Genomic DNA, 19,445 nt, shown 5'->3' on the forward strand with positions numbered 1-19,445 from the left:
GTTCCATTCAGACAATCAGATATTTGCCTGGTTATATGACCTCTTCAGAGGTTAATCCTCCACATGTTTACTTTCAGCTTAAATGTTCAACGGCATAAGAAGGTGTTTTAGATGCAAGGACAGCAGTCAGAGTTATGGTCAGGTTACAGCTGAAACTGTTTTGGTTTTTCCAGTGGCCAGTACAGGGCCTTTTTCTATTTGTTTAAATGTGTTTTTGTATCTATTTGATGTTTGCTTACGTCCATTTCATGTCAGTAAGCCAAACTTTACTTTGTGGTTTACCTGAACTCCCCAGAACTCGGGACAATAATGTCCCTGTTCAACAGCTCTCTGACCTGAGAGATTCTCCAAATCTAAAGGGCGCCAGGATGGTGCTGAGTGAATTTAAAATCGTACATTCTAGAAGGAAGTAGCTCAATTATTTAATCTGGCGTAGGCACCCATGGAATCCACAGCCTGTATAAACTTTGATGGCAGATATGTGCAAGTCTGCATCCTTCATTACTTACTATACATTACTTAGTGTGTGTGTGTGTGTGTGTGAAAAAAACATATAAGATAAATCATAAGAACAGAAAGTCAAAACAACCTGAAATATTTTGGTTGAAGTTAAGCAGTGTTAGAACTGACCAAATCCTATGCACCACACACACATACCACTCCCCACCACCACTGTACTGGCAGGATAATTGTACTGGCATTACTCTGAAGGCTACCTGTGGATGCTGTGAAAGACTCCCTGAAGATGATCTAGGTCCAAAGAGCCCAGACAAGCCCCCCAGCCCCCCATGCTGCGACCGCAGCCCGGCCCCAGCGCTTCCTCCAGCGCAGCCCCAGCGCAGCCCCAGCGCGCTCAGCCCCAGCGCGCTCAGCCCCAGCACGCTCAGCCCCAGCACGCTCAGCCCCAGCGCGCTCAGCCCCAGCACGCTCAGCCACAGCGCGCTCAGCCCCAGCACGCTCAGCCCCAGCGCGCTCAGCCCCAGCACGCTCAGCCCCAGCACGCTCAGCCCCAGCACGCTCAGCCCCAGCACGCTCAGCCCCAGCGCGCTCAGCCCCAGCACGCTCAGCCCCAGCACGCTCAGCCCCAGCACGAGCATGCTCAGCCCCTGCACGCTCAGCCCCAGCACGCTCAGCCCCAGCACGCTCAGCCCCAGCACGCTCAGCCCCAGCACGCTCAGCCCCAGCGCGCTCAGCCCCAGCACGCTCAGCCCCAGCACGCTCAGCCCCAGCACGCTCAGCCCCAGCGCGCTCAGCCCCAGCACGCTCAGCCCCAGCACGCTCAGCCCCAGCGCGCTCAGCCCCAGCACGCTCAGCCTACCTTCTGCGACCCGGAAACGGTTCTCTTGATGGAGGCGCGTTTGAAGGAGCCTGTCCCTTTCCTGGTCCCGAAGCCCCTGCCCTCCATGTATGACCCCCTGGTGAAGTGTCACGGAGAAGCACGCCGCATCTGCAAAACCAGCAGGGTTCCCCTGGGTGGGGGGTCGGGTGGGGACACACGCTCCCTCCCCAAAATTAAAAAAATTAAAAAACTCAGAAATAACGCAAAAGAAAGACAGAAAGGTCACGGGAGCGAGAGCAAGCCTTCCAAAAAAGCGAGGAGAAGTTGCGAAGAAAGTGAGGTCATATCCCTCTTTCCTCTCCTCCTCTGCTGCTGGTGCTGTCTGCTGAAGAGACAGAGCGAGCGAGAGACGGAGAGATGCTCGGCTGGGATGAAAATCACTCGACTTCTCGCTTGACACATAGACCCCCTTTGCTCTCTCTCGCCTGCTATAATCAGGATTAATGCGCACGGCTCCTGACAGCTCTGCTTTTTAATGGATGGAGATTTGATAAATGGTGATTGAAGGTAAATCCACTGTGGTGCAGAACACCATGGCCCGAAATATATATATAAATTTAAAAAAAGGTTTTAAAGCAAGCGGAGCGAATGGGGACAGGCAAGTTGAGTGTGAAAGGTTCTTGAAGGCATTATGGGCCAGGGCAGGGAGGCTGAGAATGGAGATGTTTCGGATGAGGCGGATGAAGTGATCGTAGCTGAGGGACAGTCCCATTGCTGAGGTGTGACGGCAGACTAACACTGCTAGCTCCCAGGTGGGCACACCTGGATCCCTGGGTCCGTGCCGTTAGCAGAGTACCTGATCTGAGGGGAGAGCGTGGCCCGGTGCTGAACCCCCGCAGCGATGGCTAGCTGCGGTGGTGTGAGGTTCGCCGAGTTCACACCCCTCTAATTTCTCTGAAACAGCGCACTGTCTGATTCCCCTTACGACTTCAGAGAATGTGGCTGGAATGCATCTGGCTGTGGGGCGTCGGGTAAATGAAAGAGTGCTATATTTGTCCTTCTTGGACTGATTTCAACAGGCCGACCACCCACCAGCGCCCGAAAGGGCTGTGAAGTGGGTTTCTCCCACGGAACTCCTAGAAGACATTCTGTTCTCGCCAAAGATAAGTTTGTGTTAAAGTTGCATACGTTGGCCGTGCATCCTGACCTCGGCAGAGCTGGCTAGAACCAGCAGCACTCGGGAGAGCACATAACCGGCCTTCGATTCACCCACAGAGGGAGGGTTTTGGTCAGGGCCTTATCATGTAACGGTGACTTCTGTCACCATCAGGCATCTGCTGTGTGTCTGCTGCAGCTGAGTGTAAAGGTCACAACACAACATAACACAAGACAAGGACTTATCACCACTGTCCACATGTTTTTCACCTTTTCCCCCGTAACACAAGTGCAGTCAGACTAAAGGCTTGTTGAAGGGAATGGCTAAAAGGAAGGGGGTGTACAGGTTTAAATTATATAATTTCTGTTTTATAACTGATTAGTTGCATAGAAAGTCATCAGTACATAGGCAACGTCTGTTTTGAAGGAATTCCTTAAAGTGTACTTAAACCCAAACAGAACAGTCTATTATTAAGTTTATATTGCACTGTGAGGGAAGCAAATAAAAAGGCATACTATTAACTTATTTCTTTCTAGGTTAAAATAAGAAATTATATGCTTTTTTGTAGTACAGACGCAGCTGAAATATGTATTGTCTTTTCTACACCAAATGTAATCGGACCCCCCCAGAAGTATAATTTGCTAAATACATTTTTCTCTGTTTTAAACGCTTTGCACGTGTAACAGTATAATCTCATGAATGAGGTATAACTGAAACTCTAGCTGCCCCCTCTGGTGGTTGTTATGTGATATAATTATGTTTAAAACTTAATATGCTGCTGGGAGTGCGGCTGTATTTTTCAGAATATATTGCTCACTAATAAATTTGGAAATATTTTTTAAAATACTATGTCTCATAGTTATGAAAATTAAAATGACTTTTAGGCCAACACAAAATGTGTTCTTATTAGAATAGGAGAAAGGGGCTACAATGTGTTAATTTCTGCGACTGGAATTTATAATGCTTTAGTGAATGTGGCATATGTGTAAAATGTTTCACAGGGGAACAGGCTCCTGAAATACTGGTCCCTATTTAGTATTGTCAGTAATCATGCTGCAATTCATTTTGTGTCCCTTCATTAGGTTATATTATTTTATTATATGTAATTACATCACATATTACATTATATTTTGGGTCTTAATTATAATTACAAGCCTGGTTGTGTTAAACCTGGTTACACAAACATGGTAAATGGTTCTATGCCTCTAAAGTATATGGCTATCCTTGAGTTTTACCAAGCTTACATCTTAAATGTTTTGAACAACACCAGGAATGCAGAATTAAATATGGATCCTGCTAACGCATGGATCGAGGCAATCGCTTTAACAAAGGCAAGCACAGTCCCTCTTGACCTAGAAATAAGAGGATCAAATTAAAGCTAATCCCCTCCACACAAAGACGTCCAGTCATCCAGCAAAGTAAACCCCTCTTACAGCTCTCTCACACACTCGCTCACATGAGAAAGCAGTTGACTGCACTGTGAGAAAACAGCTCTGTGGAAGGGAGTGGGCAGCGGTGGGACCCCGAAACTGACCTGCTGAAAAGCAGTCATGAGCACGCAGACTCGGGTCGGGGGTTGCAGGCTCAGATCCATCTAACCTCAGTGGCACATAACAGTAAGAGACTGATTAATTGTCACTTCAGCTTTGTTGCATTCTCATCATTGTACAATAATGTGTACGGATTTGCTTTCGCTCTCTTACGTTTGTAACTCACAGTCCAGGAAAAGCACCATACAGGCTTGATAAAAGAATTCCGAAAGTAACCGAGGTCAGGTACAGACAGGCAGACAGACAGACAGACAGGCAGACAGACAGACAGGCAGTCAGTCAAGGCAGGCAGGCAGGCAGGCAGGCAGACAGACAGACAGACAGACAGACAGACAGCAGTTTGAACTACACATGACTATGTTGCAGATGCCCATGGGTACCGCCATCACCTCGTATTCACACACATGCATACGCACAAACACACAAATGCCGCCCGTGTGTCCTGAGACCGTGAAGCTGAATCTGCTCATGTCTCCTTTCAAGGCTGGGAAGAAACGACAGATATTCTCCACCTGCCAGTCATGCGTGTTTTAATCCTCTCATTCGCATAGTCAGTCCCAGCATTTAGGCCTGATTTAAAAGAGCTCCTCAACAATGATTTTAATAAAGTGCATACATCTGAACAGGACAGCTACTACTGTGAATCACTGAGTAGTAATGTACTGAAGAACAATATTTTACTTTTTTTTTTTTTAGCAAACACCTAATATAATCATGTGAAACAGGAATGGATTAAACAGTAAATTGCTGACAAGCTTTTGCAGAAATCTGCCTTTAGGTTTGTAAGCGTCAACTGTGCATTGCATCACACTTGGCTGTTTTTTAATTCAGTGCTGCTACTCATTTGCTGAAACATAAGTACATAAGTATATTCATTGACTGTGCCAAGGGAGTGCGCTGTAATGATGCCTCCCGGTCCATTGATTTCATCATCACTATAGATAAAGAGGGCCCTTCAAAAAGAGAACGGCTTGCTCTGTTCTCTGTGTGGAGTGTCAGGGAGTTGAGACGAAAGCGTTACCTGCTCAGGTCTTGACCTGGCGACGGGGGGAGTGGGGCCCACCTGAAGATGGGGTGTTTGTTCGAGCGCGGGATGTCCTGTGTCCTCTTCCTGTGATCGCCCCTGTCTCGCGCTGTCCCGCAGCAGGGAGGAGGCTCTGCGTTGTCTGTCCCTAAGAATGCATAATGCCTAATTCCAGCTCGTAAGCAGACGCAGCTTTAATGAGCTCTCAGACCGATGACCACGGGCCGCGCCAGGCTGCAGCGGGCTGCTGGCCGTAGCGCTAGATTAATGTGCGTTTCACTGGGCGGGATGCGCCCAAAAAAAAATGCACTTTCTCCCTGAAGAAGCAGGACAGAGCTCACTGACATGTCTGTCTGTTCTGCTATTGCTTTGTGTGGTTGCATCAGCATGCATACTCAGTTATGACCACACTATTACCCCAGTCAAAGTAAAGATACCAGCCTCGATATGCCACAGAAAGGACTTATTTTAATCTGTGTAGTATTCCTTCTTTTTGCTGTTTTTATTCTCAACTCTTAAGTTGAAAAATACAATATTCGCTTCTGTATTACTTTTCAGCAGTGCTAGAATTTCATCTTAAAATGTTCATTATATAACCATTATTGAAACTTTTTAGAAAGTAATGACCTGCTGAAAATGTGTAAGTAAACATGATGCACCAACACCTTTATTCAAAAGCAGGGTTTCCTATAAGGTGTACTCTAACTTCTGGTCCAAGCAAATCGAGTACTTTCATCCCAGTGCAGGGTGATGTGTGTGTGTGTGTGTGTGTCTGTATGCATAAGTATTATATGTTTTGTATCTGGCAATGATTTTATTCTGTAAATGTTCTAGTGAGTGAGTACTTAATGGAATTTTACTTGATTTTGTGTTAATGTGACGCCAGTATTTAGGCTATATTACAACATGAAGGGGAGGAAGCTATGTTGTATTTGTAGGGTTAAAAAGAAGGTGCAGTTGCTATTTATGGGCTCAATATCCAGGTTTTTTGATGTTTTTTGATACAATACCCAATTCTTTTCCTCCCTTAATTACATTATTTTTTATCACTGGTACTGTGAGTATCTTATTTTACTGTTCCCTTATTCTTTAATCATTAAGCAGTTAACATAGGACTATCTTCAATTAATTCCATGTTAAATCATTCAATTACCTTCAGTTTGTGTTTTTGGACACTAGAGGGCGCCCACATAAAGCTTTGGCTGCCAGAAGTGGGCGATTGCTTGGAACTGGTCATTCATAATCCATACAACACTGTGGGCATAAGGAGTACACTAGCACACGCATGCACATTCAAAAGCAGGTTTTAGATGAGCTCAATCTTATTTTCTCTTAGTGTTAGATGGGTTCATATAAACTGAAATAAGAGTCAGCACATTAGTTACTGAATGATTACCTCTCTGAGGGGACAATGAAGTAATACCCAGAATCCCGTGTGTAGTGGTCACATGCTGATTTTTTTCCTGGGTCTTTTGGCTTGGCAGCTGGAGGTTCCAATGCCTTATAAGCCAGGAACAAGCCCTGGGACCAAACCAAGCCCATTCTCAGCACAGAACACATACGGGACGAGATCACATGGAAAGAAAGTGCTGCTCTTTAATCTAATAAATACAGCGAGGCAGGTTATCATATTTAGAATCAGAGGTGATGATACAGTGCACTGGAGAGCAGTAGTGCTTTCACATCTAGCCATGTACAGCCGTTTGCGCAACAGGTCCCCTATAAGTCTGGGTGAATTACACAGCTCATAGATTACTTTATTGTTTTATTCCCGAAAGCAGTTTAGATTTAGATAACCTCACCCAGCATGATTTCAGGAACACACCACACCTGTTTGAATGTGCAACCTTCCCCAATCGCAGGGCTGATCTGTACTGTACAGTCACTAAGCTGCAGATGAGGTATTGACCCGACCACGCCCTCCGCATTGTCACTGCACTGAAACAGGCTGGTAGGGCCTTCAGCCTGGCCTTGCTATCTGAGGGCAAACCATCTTTGTTGGTCTCTCCGTGACAGCAGCAGCGGGGGACACGCCCCTGTCTCCACAAGATTAGCGCCTTCATTAAAGAAGATAACGGGCTGAGGTTTGGACAGTGCCCCGCTCTGCGCCTACCCCTCTGGCTCCTTACTGAGAGCCGAGCCGTGCCCTCCAGCCTCCTGCCTGCATTCACATTCATTCATTTGCCAGACATAAATCTCCACAGCCACTGTGGCACGCAGCACAGAGGGAGAATAACTGCAGGCACCACAACAGCAGATATTGAATGCTGTAGATATTCAGTGCTGACCAGTCACTGCACAAGTGAGATATTAATTTCATTTCATTCAGGCTTGAGCTTGCGCTGGTCTGCTGGCTGTGAGTGCAGTGGAAATGCTGGTGGTAAAGGTGGTAAAGGTGAATGAGAGTGAACAGGCAGCCTCATACATTCATGCTCTCACTTGCTCTGCAGGTGTTCTTTCACTGTAAAATTAGTTTGGAGCCTTGAAAGAGACTGCATGATATACGTTCTTATTCTTTTAAAAAATGTATTAAAGTTTTCATTCCTATTTTGACTTTATTCCCCAGTTTGGACTGGCCAAATAGAACCGCAGGCCTGTCTAATCTCTGTGACATCCTGAATGTGAAGTCTGGGCGGCAGTGCGTACGTCCTTTGCCGTAGGCCGCCGATTCTTTCGCCCGCACCTGCAGATCACCTGCTGAGCTGTGCCGTCTTTGCACCGGTGGACTTTGCAGGTGACGCAGAGAGACTGAGAAAGCACGTGACCAAGAAAGTTGCTGTTGTGCAACGAAGCGAGGAATACCCAGCCTCTGTGGGTGACACCACTTATGCATTGGCACGTGTGTGGGGCTGACACTGTCACCACTTGATTCTTGCACTAATGAGTGGGCGTTTCAGCTTCACATTACACCCTGCTATTGTTACTGATGTAGTTCTTCTTCATCCAAAGTTCATAAGCATGCAGTGTATTGGTGATTTGCAAATGCTTTTCCTTTGTGAAGTTTCTTGATCTAAACCTTTAGGAAAAGCAGGTGAGAAACCAGCTGGCAGGCAGTCTGAAATGAAATGAGTTGCATATGTTATCCTGGGGAGGGTGCGATCTAAATATGGAGAACTTGGAATCCCGTCCAAGGGTTTCATTCAAACCAGGGATTTCAGACGTTGAAGTCCTCCTTTGTTCAAACTTAAGTGGCACCTTTTGAAAATCTGCTGTGGGAGTCTCACTTTTAATAGAAACTTAATTCTCAGACGGTCTTGTGTATAGATACAGATGTGGTGCTGACAAGTGAACACTTCGGCCTTTAAACACCAAGTCTCTTTAGAGTTATGTTTTGGGAAGAGGGAAGCTGAATACCATCATCCTTTGTACCATCACCATCCAACAGCAATGGCCATCAACAATGATGCTATATGCCCCTGCACCACCAAGGTGTGACCTCTAGGTTGCCATGGGGGCCGATTGAAAGTACACCTGGGAAGAGGATGTTCAGGTATACTGGAGTCCACCAACAGGAGCCCAATGAGTGTGGTAAACCTGCATCAAAACCCCATTCTATTCGTACAAATGACAAGGATTTGTACGAATAGAATGAATACATCTGTAGCAGGTTGTTCCTCCTGTTTTTATCAAGGATGTAATATAGGGCATCAAAGCCAGTGCATGCATTATCTATTTTCTTTGCACAGACTTTCTAAAACTCTGTGGACCACTAGGGTACTGCCATAACCCCCCTGGTGTTCAAAGTTTCATTATGCAAATTACGTTAGTATATTGTAATATATACAGGAGCTAGCTGGTTTGCTGGCTGCTATGTTGATATTTCAGACCGTAATCAATCAATAGATATAACCATCAATATGTATAATCATTCAATCGATGAGTGACAGTTCATTTGTGCTTATTATACATTTCAGATATGAAGTTTTTTGTGCAGTGACCAAGGCTTGTTTTATTTATTGCTACCCTAAATGACCTTTCTTGAAAAAATGACTGTGTGTATGCATATAGTGTGTTCAGCCAGTATGTGTGTTTGTGTGTAGTGTGTATTTCTACTGCTTGTAGAAGTTGGTTTTTTGTATGCAGTGGTTTTGTGTATTTGTGTACAGTATATAGCCTACTGTGTGTAGTGTGGAATAGGCCTCAGTTAAATGTGACAGGAATCATGGTGAGAGGGGATGTTGAAGCTGCTCTGTTCTTCACAGATGGTCTGATAGGGGGCATGTTTGGACATGTTGGAGTTCAGTGCATTTTGGGATTTTCCTGTGTAGCTCATATGGGAAGGGAGAGAGAGAAAAAGAAGACAGAAACCCTTTAACCGGTGCCTCAAGTTCAGTGAGTTCAGAGATGGAGAGAGAAAATTATCACAGAAAAGAGAGATTCCGGCAAAGTTGTTGAAGAAAAAGAGACAGGGATGTCAACTGCAATTGAGGTGCCAACAATAAAGACAACTTGTTGTCGCAGGACAATGGAATGGTCAAAGCTGGGTGCTTATTCGATTTAATGCACCTACTTTCTCGATTGTAGTCTATGCACTATAATGTTTAGTGCACAGTTTTATTAATGATAAGAGCAGTTTAAAAGTGGGCATATATGTCAGTGTGTGTGTGTGTGTTTGTGTGTCTGTATGTGTGTGTTTGCACCTGTGTGCACGTATGTGTGTGGGTGTTTTAACGAGACAGAGGGAATCTCCTTGGGTATACAGGTTTATTAAGTGTGTCTCGTGTGCTTGAAGCAGGTGAGGTTACTGTACTGACCTGGTATGTACCACCAATTCCGTTGAAATGAGTTCACGTAAGGCTTGCTTCTCATGTTGCAAATAAACACACCACAAATTTGAGTACAATCTGAGGGCAGTGACCTACTGCTGGCACTGCTTTTTGAGGGTTGCTTTTGTTTTGGTTAAAAACATGCTTTAAAACTATGAGAGATTTCCTGACTTTATACTACGTCTACTGTAAATATTTTATTCATTTTTATCACAATTAAAGCTTTACGTCAGAATACATTTACAGTTAAGTAGGAATATGTGGGAGAAAATATTGGATTTTATTTCACATACTCTTGCAAATATTTATATATATATGGGTTGTTTTCCATAGTTGGTAAATCAAATATGCCTGCATTGCCTTTTCGTGTGAGGCTGATTATTCATTCATGAAATGCATTTTGTAAAGTATTTCTGACTCTCCTTGTGCCTGGTGGTTTTTCTGTTTGCCAAGAAAAATGAGAAACAGCGAATGCCTCATGAAATGTCTCATGGCAGAAGAGAGCTCTTGTAATGGCCGTCTGTGGACGCCGTCTGCGACGTTGCAAGTCCAGGCTTGGCAGTGAAATTGACTGTTAAGGCAGGGGTTCCATAATCGTGTGGTTTCCTGCATAAATGAAACTTCCAGAGAATGCCCGAGTCATTATCTCGTTTTCTCGGGGGTACATGTTGACCAAGGGGCATAATTACTCTGAGCATGCCTTTGAGAATTGCTTCTATCAGATGGATTCTTGGCTCAGTTTTAGACTATATTCTTTATGTAACCACACAATGCTGCCTTGAAGGCAGCATTAAGGAAGACTTACTGAGTTAGTAAAAAAAACTCACACACACGCACACGCGTCTGTGTGTATTCAGAAGGAGAATCTCAGGACTTTAAAATTTTTGGAAACATTTTCTGCTTTTACTTTTCCCTCAGTGTCTCTGGGGGGTGGGGCTGAAGAAGCACTTTGAGCGCGCTCAGCAGACTGCAAAGCCACAGTTAGGGTGGGGCTAACTTGGGGGGTGGGGTTTGTTGCTAACCATCCAAGGCAAGCCCAGCCCACTTCAGGGATTGCTGCCAGAGGGGATGGACCAATTCTTAGAAACCTGTCCTCCCGGGTACAGCCATTCCTCGAATCCACACTCTGGACGTACTCCAGCTAAATTTTTGGGGTTGTCATGGTGCATGTGTTCCCCTCCCCTTCCCCCTCAGTTTTCAGAAAATGCACTTACAGGCATGCAGGCAAGAAAGGCTGAACTGTCATTTGTAGTATTTTTTGATGTGATACTTATGGGACAGTTGTGGACATTGGCTACTAGTTTAGATGCTTTAGCTACAAGTCAGTGCACAAATCAAATTACAGGACTATTAGAATAATCTATAAAGCAAGGAAATAAACTATTTGTTGTTCAGGTCAAGCACTTGTTGGAAGAAAGATGGCCTTGAAATTATTGCTTTGGCAAAAAGCTGACTTCAGGATGAGTGACTTCTCTAGTGCGAAAAGCCTAAATGCTGCTCAATTCCCCGTGAAATGAAGTTCCTGAAGCTTTTAGCATTATGTGAAGTTCACGCTCCTCTGCTTTCTTCACAGGAGAAAGTACACATGGAGGGGGAAGGGAAAAAATCCCACAATGCAACTGGGCTTGTTTGACTCTTGTGCTGAAGGGGGTTTAGAATTGCCTGATTCTCTGTGTCAGCTGTGTAAACTGACCAAAACTGTCATCAAAACTAAAGAGTCCTTTCAGGAAAAACAGATGTGGGACCTGACGTGCCTGAAAACAAAGGCTTCAGTTTCCAGTGCGTTTTTGTATATATGTTCTTTTCTCATCTTTTCTGAAAACAGAGCGTGCTGGGCCAGGGGTTCCTGAAGGCCCTTCTGTTTGTTTGCAGTGATAGAGGACTGGATTTCCTGGAATTAATAGGCAGCCTCAAATCTCAGCCATATTGTCTTTGGTAGTTGTGTTTACAGTGTTTATTATTGTTTACATTGAAACTTTGCCTCCCAGCCCCTGGTACAGTCCCGTCTGAGCAGTCAGTGGAGAAGGGAAGAGGAAACGCTGTCCTGTCCCCTCTGCACAGCATTATCAGAACATTCAGCACCTCGCTCCTGCAGATCTGTGCTAGAACAGCTGTAAAACATAACAGACCCAAACTCTGGCCCAGAATGCCACCACTCAGGCTTTTGGCATCCAGCCCGTGTCCTTCAGACACACAGCAGTTACTCCCGGGCCCTGCCCCCTGCCCCCTGCCCACTCTCTCCCCAGTCGACCCCACCCCCAATTCAATATATCACAATTAATTTCTACATATGATGCAATTATTACACAAAATCAATGGGCTTGTCCCCCATGCCCCCCATTAGACTGCTGTGCACGATTATCAGAGCAGTCAATATTTGAGTGTTTTCTCACAAGCCGTAGAATGCTGTTCAGCCCGTACATTCTCCATGATCCTGACAGACGTTTTATGGGTGTTTCTGTAACATCATGGAGATATGGAAAATCAAAGGCTCATTTGAAATGCTTGGAATATTCCATAGAGGGAACATATGAAACAAAATAGAGACAAAGAGTGTGATTGGCTCTAGAAACCAGACCAAAATCCCCTTTAAAGCTCATTTCAGTACAAAACCAAGCTTATTAAAATGCCTTTGAGTTTAACAACCACAGAAAGAAAAAAAGTGAGTTTGACAAAGAAGATGTTAATATTTTGTTTGTCATGTTATTGCTGTTATATATGTGTCTTTTTATAAGCACCAGACTTTCAGCTGGCTCTCCAACTGTGAACCCCATGCTTGATGGCTTCCTTTATGAAGCTTTTAATACGTATATAACAATTGGATGCCTTTCTTACTGTTTTAATGTCGTAAAACTGGAATAAGTGATGCTCATCCCACAGCAGGATGTGCAAAATTGAGCTGAAAACACAGTTGCAAAAATACACCATTGCAGAAAACAAAACAGTCTTGTAAACATATATTTCACTGAGGTCACAGTTGTTAATGGTATAAAGCACTGATGGTTTGGCTGAGCCGGTGGATTTCATCAGCATACATAGCGAGAAGAATTTAGAGGCTATATAGGGTGAGCCTTATAAATATCCTATATACAGTGTTTACAGTCAGTAAATAAATAATAAATGGCAAACCAGTGGCCTGTAATCAGTCAACTTTCATCGTTAAGTAAGCATTACAGTTGTCACAAACTCAGTTTCGTGAGTTATGGTTAGTGATCTCTGAATTCAGCAAATGGTGTCAATTTTTTTTTTTTTCCCCCAGCCTGAGTTTCAGAACAAGGGAAGGGAAACAATAAGCCAAACATTCCATTAGTGTAATTGAATATGTGGTCCTTAAAACTCTATGAAGAGAGGCTTATTTGTATTCAGTTGTTAAAAATGTGCAGGGACTCCATGTGTCTCCATGTGCGTTAGACCCAAACTATTTCTATAAGCATGGTAAGCATTAAATACCAGCTTGAACACTCTAAGCCGATACTCAGTATGAACATAAGGGTGTTACTGGGAGGCTGCCGTGTGGCACATCCTGCTGAAAAATGGGATTTATGTGCCACACGATCTGGCATGGGGTCCTGGCCATGGCTTACTGCGGTTGGCAGTCCTCTGGGCTGGCGCGTAATCAGTTGTAGCATTGCCCACGGAGGAAGGTATAAGTCATTGGGATTGTCCTCATCCCCCTTTAGTTTGGCATCTTCAGGCTGTCTAGGTTAGCTATGGAGGAAGCATACTCCTCAAATGCAAGAACTACAGTTCAGCTGGTATACTGAACAAGTAGTGACCAGCAGCAATTTCTTTGAGAATTGAAAAATGTGTGCACTTGCAAATTGATGAAAGTTGTTGCAGTGATGAGACAATCATACAGATATGAACAGACATTCCAAATGACATTCCAAATTTGAATTTCTAAAGATAAACTCACAAGAAACAATAAAAGAGTGCTGTCAATTTTCATTCTCTGTGTGTATCTGTACAATTTGTTATACATTTTCCAGTCCATGTTTTTAAGTGTAGACTGGTGCTAAAAGAAAACGAGTGTGCTTTAATTACACCATGGGCTCCAGTTTAACATGTGAGAAATAGTAATTATATGCTAAATTGCTCATATTGTTTCAGGTAATTGCCCTAGGTATACTTTAAAATAGGGAGTTTTAGAGAATCCTGTCCCAAGTTCCATTCATTGCCTGAAATATCTGTGACTAATTCAGGAGTTTTTTCTTCTTTTTTTTTTTTTTTTTCTTCTTCTCACTAATATTTTCCAGACATGTTGAGGGTGTGCTAATTGTCAACTGTGATGGTATATATGCAGTATAAACACAGTTTTGAAATAATGAAAGCCTGCATTGTTTGGGGGATTGATGGATAGGTAGAGGTTGTAAAACACGCTTATGAAACATATAATTAGGATTGCAGAGCTCAGTTACTGTACAGGTTCTATATAAGGTCCAGCTCTGTGGCATGGCTGCTACTCTGCACAGACATCAGCAATAGTCCCTCACAAAATTTGGGGTGTGGTGCCAATTGCTGTTTATCACATGAGCTCCACCCCTGACTCATGGAGTTTCAGCAGTATTGTTAAGCTGTAAAGATACAAATGTTTATTTTTTGAAAAAAAGACAAAATGTAGATTCATGTGTTTCTGTGTGGCACTACCACATCTGTCTAAGATTCACTTCCTTAAAATGAGCTGGTGATTCACGCACCACCGCCCTTGGCAAAAAAAAACATTATTTAATTTCCCTGAATCTTTTCACTTCAACACAGGTCAGTGGTGAAACATTAGCTGTATGCTTCAGCTGCCTGAGACGTGTTTGTTTCATTCACATCATAACAGTTTGGTGTCAGTTTCAAAATCTATATTGAATTCCATTCCACAGTCTACTGGAACAATGCCAAAGGTCACATTTTCCCAGGTGAGGTTTCTTATGAAGGATTTTCACAATCCGCCATACAGACTCTGAGATCAGTCGCACCAGCTGTGAAAATTCCAGTCAACCTTTCACCCGCTCCAGCAATATAGATGGCTATAAACTAAAATGGTTTCCGTTTTGTCTTGGACGTGTCAAAACACATTTTAAATTATTTTGGCCATTGGCGTCTGTCCTGGTTCTGTGATTTAGCACGTGGGATCTGTGTGCCACGTTTCAAAAAGAACATCCCCTTTTCGACGGTGTGGAAAGGCCTGGGTTCCTCAGACAGACGCTAGAGAGAGATCGATAAATGCAGATGAGTGCAGGTTCTGAATGTAATCTCCAGCCCAGCCGCTGACAGCCCGTCTGTCACTCTGAAACCCGAGACCCCGTGGTCTTAATTCCTCAGCGGGGGCATCCAATCACGAGAGCTGCTCGCACTCCACGGGAGCTCTCTCAAATTAGGAGGAAAACAAAGCCCCCATCTTGGCGGTGATGCTGGCTTCGTTAGGCCCCTCATGAGGAGACCAAATTCCATGAGTGAGGCGGGCCCTGTTACCTTGGCGGTTGACGAGGCAAGACTCCGTAAAGTCCTTGACCCCTTCAGGGGAGCACAGTCTAGTAAAATCAGTATAATCCTGTTGATGATAGTGACCTCAGATTTACTGATGAGGCCTTATCTGTGGCCATTTTAAATAGCTAGCAAGGTTGGGCTAATCCAAAAGCACAGATGGTGAGTGGGAACCGAGCCCCTGCTGATCTGGGAGAGAGGACGGGGTAATTGGCTCAGGCTAAAAACTTGCTGTAGCAGCTCAGGCCACTTGAGGTCAACAATATGAGGTTGTTAGTTTTCTTTTTTGCTGATGTTTCATGCACTTGGGAGGAGTACACCGTTGACTGTTACCCTTGCTCTGTGATGTTTTTCCAGCAGGATTGTGTACTGTGGTGTGCAGCACTTAGCAGCAAGACTATAGTGTTATGTAGAATGGAACTTCAGTTACGCTGGGTATTTCCCCATTCTGGTTGGAAGAATGGAGCGGTCATTTGGAGGTCTTATCATGTAGTCATATTGGCAATTGTGACTTGGTCTTACAGTACAAAAACAGGACTATGCTGCTTGCTGTTCTTAATCCTCTTTTGCACATTCTGGTCCCCATGGTTCTCTAATCTCTGAAAAACATATGTGTGCAGAGTAACCTGTTTCGTTGCATTTTTGCATCGTTGCCACCGGGGACTGGAAGATATTTACTGTAAATGCCGACCTCTTGGCGCTGCAGATGCAGACAGAGTCCTCTGCTGGGTGGTGCTACACCGAGGACAGGTGTCATGGGGCCCCTGACACAGACGGACATGGAGACACACCGCAGAGGAGGGGCGTGGGGTGGCGTTCCTAGGGCGCTCCCATTTCGCAGAGACTCTGCTCAGACCTGTCATTATCCCTGTCTGGGAACAACCTGTGGCTTGCTGGGTCATTTTATGGACCTAATTGGACAGGGTTACTTCAACCACTCTTTGTGTATGTCACCTTCCCCTAATTGGTCAGAAAATGTGGGCTGCTGATGACATTGAGGCATAGCACTTTTGTTAGCCAGGATTCCCTTAGCAACATTGTTACCACTTGTATGTTTTGTTAAATGTGGCATGAAATGCGTTTCTTGAATAAAAGTTGAAAAAAGGTGATTCATTTGTTTTATGGCATCTGGCTTCCTGTAAACTGCTGTCTGAAAACAGGCATAAATTAACCTTTAATCTTGGCTTTGTGGGTAGTTGTAGATGTATGATGATTATAATTCTAATAAATATATGTTTATTAAGCAAGGACGGCCGCGTGGGGGAAATCTGCTGTATGTTAATAATGCTCTTTCTCTCGGCACACTGGTGGATGGGAGGATAGTCACAGCTTTGTGTGGCCCATGTAATTCATGAGCGCACATGTGACCCAAAATCCCCATCTGCAATCCCTCTGGAATTTTCCTAGTGACTCAGTGACTTTTTTTTTTTTTAAGTATATTTTGCCAGTTTATTGCACACACCCACAACCCCTTTGTGTGCATGAGATTACATCTTGGTCATGTGATTTCAGTTGGTCCACATTTCCATACACGCTCCGCCTGTGTGTGAAGTGATGGTAGTGTTGGGCATTGTACAAAACTTCTCTTGGCAGTTTTGTTTCGTGACAGAGAAATTACTCACCACCTCTATGGTTTCTGGCTAGAAACACTAAAGACAAGAGAAAGAGCCTGAGGCGATCTCAGTGTGTATAGCAGTGCCCCTCACCCTCTTTTCTTTCTGAGTAACACGCTAGTCACTCCTCGTTCATTTAAAGCTCATTGATTCAGATGTTTGCAGTGAAGACAGTCAAGTCTTCCTGCCCCAGCTGTTACGGGGTTAATTCCTGCTTGTAACTGTGGGTGGGTGTGTCTGGTTCGGACTGTAATTTGCATGGTGCCCGTCGTCTGGAAGTGGCGTGTGAAACCGGCTGGGCCGGCACAGGAGAGACTGTGCTGTGGGGATAGATGGGTCCCGCTGTGTGTGCCGTGGCACAGTGGAACCAGGTTTGAAATAAGAGGGGGGGTGCATGTCTGAATCCGGGATGGGGACCTCCACTTTACCCCCCAAACAGGGCACTGCTGTTGTTACCTTAAACCAAATACTTCATTCAAATTGTCTGAATTATGAGTAACATCCTGCTATTTACATTCAGTATTATGTATCTGCTGGGCAGATGAGCAGCAGTGATTTGACAGGATATGGCCTAGATGGGCGTGACGTGAAGAGGCCAGGCCATTATGGGAGCTGGCAGTTCACGCTGTTCTTCAGCGGCGTGACTCACACGGCGGAACAACAGGCCCTTCTCCCTCCCGGCAGCAGCATTGTTCTGCGGCAGCATCTTCTTATAAAAGCCAGCCCACGTTCAACCAAAGGTCTTTCCCACGTCCTACTCCGCAGCCCACTCGCTAATTCATTAAAACGCGAGCTGTGCTTCAAGAAGCTTATTGTGGAAGTTTGTTCAGTTTCTCCTGAGTTTGATTCACTAAAACGATGGTGGTGATATATGCCTCTGCTCTGCTGCTCACTTTACTTTGGGTTTACTATCTGTTTTCAAAAGGAAAATCCCGTTAATCTTAGGGAGGGGAAAATGTTTACCGAAACATCATTTCATAAAAGATCACGTGACTGATAGTTGATAGTTGGGCTGCCTAGACTGTGGTTCTGTCATGTGTGCACACTCATTCTTTGTTCCTTTATCTGACCACAGCTCGCATGCAATGTCAGATTTCAACAGTGAAAGGCTCTAAAAAAACTGTTAACACAACGAGATGTGTATTGACCTGTGTCTTAACCTTGTCATGTTCAGAGTTGTCTGCCAAACCAGGTCGCTGCTCTTGTACATTCCTGGGTCACGTCAGCACTTTTCCAAGTAAAAGAGGCTTCCTAATGCATGCCGTGTCCCAGCCAGCTTTGTCACGATGAGGCTGATCCAAATCTCTTGCTGTTTTTCTCTCTCTCTCTCTCTCTTCCTCTCTCTTTGTCTGTCTCTGTCGCTCTCCAGCCTTGCTGTTGGTATTCTGCCCGTGAAATCAGTGCTTTGCACAAATAAAACGTTAAAGCAGAACTGCAGAAAGTCAAACTGTTCTTCAAAGCTTTGTTAACCTGTTAATTTCTGGGGTCTCTTCGTGCTGTTAATCCATGGTCATCTGGACATCTACCGTCTTCAGTATCAGCATACAAGTCTCAAGCGTGGCAGCTCTGTTTTAGCTGCGTTGTCCTGCTGCACCTCTGCCAGCCATTGGTGAAACTCTGAATCTCATGTTCGCACCGCTCTCGCAACTTCCCTTTTCTGTGGCAGATGCGGAATTTATGCAGGTGGCACATGCTCCACAAAGCATAAAAGTCCTTGCCTGTGTAGCAGTATAGGAGAATGAATTTCCTTAACATCGTTCTTAGCCCGGTTGTTTTGTGTGTATGAGAGCTCAGAGAGAAACCACACTTCCCCACCCTTTGGTTCTGCCTCTGAACCCAGCGATCACAATTCAGCCCAACCTCTCCTTCCCCTCCCCCTCAGGACTGGGCCAAGTCCTCACACAACCCCAGCTCCCTGTGAGCTGCTACAGCCCGCTGCCCCACTCCAAGCTGAGGGGAAAACTGCAGGAAGTAACAAAGTTAACACAAGGCCATGTATGTGCATGGTGTGACACTCCATCGAAAAGCAGCCTGGTAAATACAGGAGCCAGGGTTTTAAATAGAACCTGAGTTTAACGTCAGATGATTGTGATTATGAGGTATTCTGGTTTGATTGTGAGTGAGGCACTATGAAGGAAAATTACATTACAGATAAAAACAATAGGCTAATGCATAAAGAAAAACAAACCTAACAGTTGCCCTTTGTCCCCTTAATCTCTGAATTGTATTGAAGGAACTTGTGTGATATAACAGTTAGCCATAAATGTTGTCTGTACGTTTATAAACAACGTTAAAAACAATTATAAAACGCTCGATTGAAGCATTAAGCACGTTTTGGTGAGTCTGCCCGCAATGATAGGCTACGATAACCCTGTCTATGTGTTCCAGTGAAATGAGTCAGATCACTGCAGCTCGCTTAGGTGACAGCTGACAAGTGTTGTGCAACCGTGTTTACCGTTGACTAAGTGTGCGCTGCTTGGCTGTGTTGTAGTTACATCGCGTGTGTAGAAAAGCAGTCTGGCACAATTTGGTGACGCAGGCGGCGCTATTAATATCACAGGGACTGGATGTTCCGTATTCGG

At 44.6% G+C, this 19,445-nt stretch overlaps 1 protein-coding gene across 1 annotated transcript in view; it reads right to left on the reverse strand.

Annotated features, from left to right (window-relative positions):
• The window catches only part of LOC118215582 (transient receptor potential cation channel subfamily M member 1-like), a 40,305-nt gene extending 36,276 nt beyond the window's left edge, over nucleotides 1-4,029 (reverse strand). The window contains exons 1-3 of the mRNA XM_035396476.1: nucleotides 3,970-4,029; nucleotides 2,102-2,188; nucleotides 717-1,469 (exon numbers count right to left, since the gene is read on the reverse strand). Coding sequence (XP_035252367.1) covers nucleotides 717-1,469; nucleotides 2,102-2,188; nucleotides 3,970-4,029 — 900 coding nt within the window. The remainder of the gene's footprint in view (nucleotides 1-716; nucleotides 1,470-2,101; nucleotides 2,189-3,969) is intronic.
• Between the last annotated feature and the right edge of the window lie 15,416 nt (nucleotides 4,030-19,445).

This window comes from Anguilla anguilla, chromosome 16 (assembly GCF_013347855.1).
Source record: "Anguilla anguilla isolate fAngAng1 chromosome 16, fAngAng1.pri, whole genome shotgun sequence".
NCBI lineage: Eukaryota > Metazoa > Chordata > Actinopteri > Anguilliformes > Anguillidae > Anguilla > Anguilla anguilla.